The sequence below is a fragment of the Pituophis catenifer genome, unplaced genomic scaffold, assembly GCF_029215685.1.
Source record: "Pituophis catenifer annectens isolate HBS135680 unplaced genomic scaffold, rPitCat1.0.hap2 SCAF_1, whole genome shotgun sequence".
NCBI lineage: Eukaryota > Metazoa > Chordata > Lepidosauria > Squamata > Colubridae > Pituophis > Pituophis catenifer.
Genome location: NW_027256881.1, coordinates 352,691,474 through 352,698,997, shown reverse-complemented (window position 1 = coordinate 352,698,997; position 7,524 = coordinate 352,691,474). Strand labels below are relative to the sequence as shown.

The 7,524-nt window shown below is 41.0% G+C and overlaps 1 protein-coding gene across 1 annotated transcript; it reads right to left on the bottom strand.

Moving 5' to 3' along the window:
- Positions 1 to 2,646: 2,646 nt before the first annotated feature.
- Positions 2,647 to 6,740, bottom strand: LOC139313468 (vomeronasal type-2 receptor 26-like). The gene is made up of 4 exons (XM_070939076.1): positions 6,087 to 6,740; positions 5,337 to 5,555; positions 4,721 to 4,850; positions 2,647 to 3,551 (listed from the first exon to the last, which is right to left on the bottom strand). Exons 1-4 carry the CDS (start codon positions 6,738 to 6,740, stop codon positions 2,647 to 2,649), a joined length of 1,908 nt encoding a protein of 635 aa, XP_070795177.1.
- Between the last annotated feature and the right edge of the window lie 784 nt (positions 6,741 to 7,524).

The following is a 7,524-nucleotide window of genomic DNA, read 5'->3' as shown; positions in this document are numbered from 1 at the left end:
GAAGTTGAATTTATGTACAATTGCCAAGGGAAAATTCCCACCAATAATGACATCACCAGGCCTGTAAAACTCTCTCGTAGTGTGTACAGTGTTTCTCAACACACACCCAGTTTGCATCCCCTTCACAGAAATTGAAGGCAGGAGCCAGATGAGCAGCAGGAGGAGGAGGCGAGGAAGCCCAGTCATTCTTCTCACCTTCCCCTCTAGATCAGAAATCGAAAGGGTGTTTTGTGTGTGCAGAGATTGAATTGCAAAGAGTTCTTGAAATCTCAGCAGAGCTTTAGCACAAGAGAGATAGTCTGTGCCACCTGGATGGCCCCCAAAGAAAATTTATATCAACTGTGCTTCCTGTTACCTGTGTATGGTCTGTTACCAAAGAGGAAACTAAGGCTAGCTGAGTCTCACCAAACCTTGAAGTTGCCTCTTCACAACACAAGGCAAGGTGACATGTCCTGCCCGCAATGGGAGAACTCCGAATATATAATTTAAAGCAGGTTTTATGTCGGAAGATCTTCATGGGTAGAAATCCATAGGGGATACATTAGAAATTATCATTCTTCTGATAATTACAAGGAAAAACAATTTTCCTATGTACTGAGCAATACACCAGATAAAGAAAAATGATTTTGGGACTCTTGTTGTTAATCCACAGATCAGATGCAGTTGAGAGTCAAGGTGAAGTTGGGTATTTGGATTATGTGAAACTGAGCATGGAGTTTGGCCTCTTCCATAGTTTGTTTGGCTAGTATAAGTCTTCATGGGGATGGTGGCCCTTGACAATCAGTTGTACCCTAGTAAGGCTGGGCAATCATACCAACACTTGGATGGACTAAGTGGTTTATAAATACCAACATGGCAGGGGATGAAATTAGACACTAACTTCTCCCATAGAACTTAAAAAAGGGAAACTTTCTCGCAGGGAGGACAATTAACCAATGGAACAGCTTTTCTTCAGACATTGTGGGTGCTTCATCACTGGAGAGACTGGAGAGTCATGTGTCTGAAATGATGTAGGATCTCATGCTTGAGTGGGGGGAGGGGGAGGGGCCTGGCGTAGAAGACCCTAGAAGTCCCTTCCACCTCTATTCTGATTTTGATCATCAGCCTTTTTCCCCTCTGTTGAATCATTTCTTTTTTTTTTCTTTTTAAATTTGAATTATATGCCGCCCTTCTCCGGAGACTCAGGGCAGCTTACAATGCATTAAGCAATACCCTTCATCCTTTTGTATATTTATACAAAGTCAGCTTATTGCCCCCACAAACTGGGTCCTCATTTCACCTACCTTAGAAAGGATGGAAGGCTGAGTCAACCTTGAGCCTTGGAGAGATTCGAACCAGCAGTAAATTGCAGGGAGCTGTGTTAATAACAGGGTGCGTAGACCAGTGTACCATCAAGGCTCTTTCTATCTTTCTGCACCTATTTGCAGACCTTATCATTATTTCCTTCATTTTCCCATCTGTTATAAAGACTGAATTGGTCCAGGCAGTCACTGGGAACAGAGATTGTGCAGCTGTCTGACAAGGGCTTCCTTAAAGCTGTTTATTCCATTTCTTGCTTCTTGTTCATTCCATTTCCCCATAAATCACAACCATCTTGGTGTTGTGTATATTACCTTCCAAATACTTAGCCATAGTGAGAATATATATACCAAATCTATGAACATTTATTGCAAATCTTTTGAGTTCTCAGAGACCATAGTGTCCACTGTATATAAGAGTAAACAGACATTTGCAGGTCCAAATAACCAACCGTTAAGCATGTCCTGTATTCTTACCTGTAAATTCATTAAATAAGCAAGAGAATATCACACCACCATATTTTTCTTACTACTCACAATGCATTGCCTTTAACTTCACCCTTCCTTCCCTCCCTCCCTCCCTCCCTCCACCCCTCCTTCTTTCTTTCCTTCGTTCCTTCCTTCCATCCATCCATCCATCCATCCATCCATCCACCTTCCTTCTTCGTAATATTTGGAAGAAATATTAAGAGAGCAGTAGCAGGAAAATATCCATGAATATCAATTTCACATGATCTTATTTATTAATAAACTATGTTTCTCAATTAAGATAATAGAGAATAAAACAATATGGTTCATTTCAATGCTAGAATTAAAAAAAATCTCTAATAGTCAATTGAAAGAAAATTTCAGTAGGAAATTCAGCAAAGGAATCAGTGGAAGGGAACAAGGTTAAAAACACTGAGAGTGAAACAAACCCAACATATTCTTAAATATGCTTTTGATTAAAATTAATTAAATGGGAAACTACCATTTTGGAAACTAATATCCAGATATACAATATCAATGTTTATTATCAAGTTGATCTTTGGGACAAGTAGCATTAATGAAAAAAGTGGGTGATTGTTGCGGATTAACAGACATTCTGAGATTACTCACATCACTTGATTTCCAATTGTTTAAGGGACAAGCCCGTCTCTGATTTCCACTTTTAAAAGAAATGAGATGAATTTGAAAAATGTCCAAAATCAAAATGAAACCTCATAATCCCTGCATAAATGAGGGTGGAATGAGGCATTTTAATGGATTTTATGTTGTGATTTTTAATGTTGCAATCCAGCTGGAGTCACCTGTGTGTAAATTGGATGTCAATATAAATGTGTTTCATATTTATAATCAGGGATTATAATCAGAGATCCTTGTGCCTCATTATATTCTCTCTACAATTCAGATTGGGTTTAAATAGGATAATGTAGCATTTGGGGAAAAAGATGCAAGCCAAAAGACCAGCCCCAGAGGCCAAGATGGAGAAGATCTCCACAGCCACCATGGACTTCCCTTTGGTGCTCAGGTAGGTGGGGAGGAAAGTGATCCACACACTGCAAAAGACCAGCATACTAAAAATAATGAACTTGGCTTCATTAAAGCTGTCAGGCAATTTCCTAGCCAGAAAGGCCACAGAGAAACTCACAAGGGCCAGGAAACCCAGATAGATGAGAACAACATAAAACATCAAAGCTGAACCTTCATTACATTCCAAGATGGCCTCTCCTACTAAAGAGTGGAAGTCAAAGTTGGGAAATGGAGGAGAGGTAGCCAGCCAGGTGGCACAAAGAAGTGCTTGGACTAGGGGACAGGCTAAGACAATGGAGTTAGTCAATGGTTTTCCTAAGAATTTTCTTGCCCTGTTCCCTGGCTTGGTGGCCATGAAGGCCAGAACCACCATGACAGTTTTTGCCAAGACAGAGGAAACCGCAAGGGAAAAGAGAATGGCAAAGGCAGTTTGTCGGAAGAGACAGGTGAGCTTCGTGGGTCGACCAATAAAGAGGAAGGAGCAGAGGAAGCAGAGCAGGAGGGAGACCAGGAGGATGTAGGTGAGATTTCTGTTGTTGGCCTTGACAATTGGTGTGTTGTAATTTTTACGGAAAATCACCAGAACTGCCAATGTGATCACAGAAAGAGAAAGAGCGAGAGAAACTAAAGTGTATCCCAGGGTGTCTTGATAGGAAAGGAAGTGGATCTTCTTGGCAATGCAGTGGTCCTTGTCCTTGTTTGGATATTGGTTTTCTGGGCAGGGGTCACAGTGAGCTGCATCTGAAATCGAAAGTCAGTGTGAATTTCTTGGTGAATCAACAAGGGCAAATCATCCGTCCATACTGACAATGCTGGGAATGTCAGCTTTGGAAGCCATATTACCCCGGAAACTTCCATGCTGCCACATTCTCATGTGTAGGAAAGTAGGGGGGGTAGTAGAGGGGTTGCCTGTAGACATAATAGCATTCTTCCTGTCGGTCAAGGTCAGGGCAATCCTGCATCTGGAGAAGGAGTGGTCGGAGTGATGTCTCGAGATGGGACGGCGGTAGATTGGAGCATGTGATCGACTGAGGACTGAGGGGATGGTTTTGGGAGTTTTGATTTACTGAGGGAAAACCCGGACCTTTTAGATTCAGATTTTCCCAGATGTGCCAGTTTACCTATTCTAGTAAATAGAACTTTGAAAATGCTTTCAAAGCAGATGTATCTGCTCTGTTTCTGACAGGCCTATGAATTTCCTGTGATATCAAGTGTTCTGATAGAAGAAGCAGGTTCTTAATAAAAACTAAACCTTCTAATTAAAGCTAAAGAATCTCACTCCACATTCTTTCACATAAAGATTGGGGTCTTGTTTTCCTGATGGGATGTATAAGTAGGAGTAGAAAGACTTGTAGGGAACCCATGAATTGTGCTCCAAAACCAACTGTCAACCCTGAAGCTGACCTGACCGAAGCCATTTTTGACAGCTTCAATGTTGTCACACTGGAGTTGAGGGATAGGGAGCGGGCATTTTAGATAGCTGGGATTTTGTAGCCAAAACAAAATACTTCTCAACAGGCAATCAGGCAGCAACATGATTGGACCATGTGACTGGATTGCTTTGAGAAAATGATAAACTTTTACTTTTAATTACGTGTAAACTGTAGGAACAATCAGAGTTGGGTTTCACCAGATCTGTTCCAATATGGTATATCCAATAAAGCTATACTTTGAGGAATCTACCTGCTTTAGGGTTTTGCTTCATATGGGTGTATTACTTGGAACGCTGACACCAACCTGTATTAAACTTATGAGGGGCAAGAAAAGTGGTCTATGGAGTAGTACAATTTAGAGTCATGAATTGAGAGGCTGAAAAGTATGAATATACTGAAGCATGTAAATCCTTCCAAAATTAATATTTTCCCCTGGTTTTCTTGATCCTGGAAGAGCTACATTTAAAGTGAGTCTACCTGTCTGATTAGAAATGGTTCCTTCTGGACAAGGGTCACATTGGTAGCAGCAAACCGGCTTTCCTTCTGGAACGCTTCTTTTCTCTCCTGCATGGCATCTCTTCATGCCACACCTGGCAAAGGGCACCTTCTAAAAAAGAGAAGAGAGATACTGTAGGTGGCCCCAGCAATGAATATGCTTCATTTATTCATTTCTACATTGCTCTTTCCATCTTTAGAATGCCTTCAAAAGAAATGGTTTACCAGAAACCAGGATAAGCCAATGCAATCCTGACCCACCAATGGACTCTGGAGATTGGAACTGGGACCTCAAAATGCAAAGGAAGGTTTGTGACATGGAGCTAGAGCTTTTCTGAAAGAAAGAATTGTGAGGATCCAACTGAATGGAAACGGTCCATGGAAATCATTTCTGCCTGCTTTTAAGATGTCCAGGGTTTCGAGCAGGAATTCTTCCCAATCTTACCCCATCTTGAACTTTTCAGAAATCAAATCTCAAATGTGTTCAACTCAAAAGCATATTTTTCCATCCAATTCCTGAATGTAATGGTTTCCCAGTGATGTGCATCCTCTGGAGTGAATGAATCTTTTGCTGAATTTACATTTCCTTCCAGCTCACCTTTGTGGCCCAGATGATTTCATCGGAGTTAATGGTGAAATCTTGTCCTTGGGAAGCTGTGGAATCTATTTGCCCAACTTTCATGGGGACAAAAGATTGATTGGGGAGGAAAAGCCAGTTAAGAAGATCATAACAATCAGACACCAATGTACTTTCTGAAAAGGAGATTTCCTCTCCAGCACTGTTGTTGAACTTGATGTTCCTCAGATAGGGAAGAACCTGAAAGAAAAGACAGCTGGATTAATTGGCTGAACACCACACATAGGACATCCTGATTTCTATCATGATGTCATGGCCATCAGCCTAGGAGATTGGTCTATATCTGAGAAGCTAAATGATGGAGATCTAAGCAATCAAATCTAAGGCACTCAGATTAGGACCATGTTGAGTTCTTCTGCATATGCTGAGTTTGACAGAAGCTTAACCCAACAAACAAAGCAGTAGAAGAAATGGCACACTCTCAGGCAACCACTGATGTCCTTCCAGGAACTTCTAGGAAGCTCTTTGCTCTTATGAATAATCAGTTTGGTTTAATTCTCTTTTTCCGCCATCTATCCCTTTTCAACAAAAACCTCTCACTTAATTCAAATGACAGGTTTCCATAATTGCTATCTTAATCTCTTCTTAGATACATTTTACATACAGATATTTAATCAGTAAATCAAGAAATGCATAAAGGTAGTTTTCTATCTAGACAACTACCTATCCTTTTTCTGATATGTGGATCAGATAAAAAGTCACTGGGATTACCTGCCATGATTGAATATTTGAGATCCTCTTTCCAAGCCTCATCATGGTTGGTTGTGCTCCAGATCCATGCATTGCATGTAATGCATGTGCCACAGCATAAATGGCATTGTAGATGTTGTAACTCTCACCTTCCATGCTTCTTTCAAAAATGTAAGAAGGTAAACTTTGTAAATTCTCCCTTCCTGTACATTTTTTCTCCCCCTTTGGAAAGATCCTGCCTGGATTGTCCATCATGCAGAGAAACAACCTTTCCCAACATGGAGGAAGAAAGACATCCCCTTGTGGCTTCAAGGGGTCTAAAGACAGGAGGAAACGACTGAATTCTGAGACATCCCCAGTGTGGGGCCTAAAATGCAAAGCCCCATGGAAGGGCTTTACTAGTTTTGATACGTCTTGATTCCCCACCACACTAAGTTTCCAATGGGAAGTTAAGATCCAAACTTTCCGAAATGATGTCTTTCTCAAATATTCATAGATACCCATTACCACCTGTACATTTGTAATACTATTGGGGTCTCCAAATAGAACAATCACTTCAGCTTTAGTCCAAGTCTCTGAAATATGCAGTATTTTCATCATTGGAGTATTAAGAAAATCCGATTTCAACTTTTCAGTGAAGGCCACGCAGATCTCCTTCTCCTGGAGCATTGGCATCAGAGTTGAGACAAAACGTTCTCCTCTGTCATCTTGAGGGGCTACCAGCCCAACCCAGTTCCATTGGAAATGCAGGAGCAGCTGGATTAAACCCACATACTGAGCAAATTCACTGGGATTAATCCAGAAGAAGGAAGGACAAAGTCTTCTCTCTCCCTGAGTGAACTCATAGCCAACACCTAGCTGGAGAAAGTGAGATTTTGATTTTAAGGGTCACCATTATGTGGATTATTGGCTCACTTTGAGTGGCAAGCTTAATTTCTTGGCCTTGTTAGGAAGAAGGGTTACATATTAGGAAGAAGAGATTATGTATTTTGCTTTGTGATATTGTGTCAAAAGCCAAGGAAATGTCAAATTAATACAGAGAATATTCTAACTACACTACTTTTATGAAGAATAGATTAGGAAGGAATTCCTCTTGGCAAATACCACATTTCAATATATCTCATTATCTAGCACTTTTGGCTTCTATAAAAACATATATCAACACAAAAATATAAATATAGGTCCCCCAAACCCCTTTTCCACCTTTAGCTTCACTGTGTGCTTTGTTGTTTGTCTACCCCATACTCTATCCAATGAGGCCCTCTTACCTGTGGGACCTTGAAGATGCTGAAGATGGAGGCCATCTGCCTTGAGGATCTGGGGTTGAGATCTCCGATGACAGAGAGTAGAGGGTGCTGCCTGTCACATTTGTAACCTGGAACCATTTGGCCTCTTGTGGAGAGAAGGGAGAGGCTGATTATGGAAATCTCCTTCTGAATCTGAGAATTGCTATAGATGT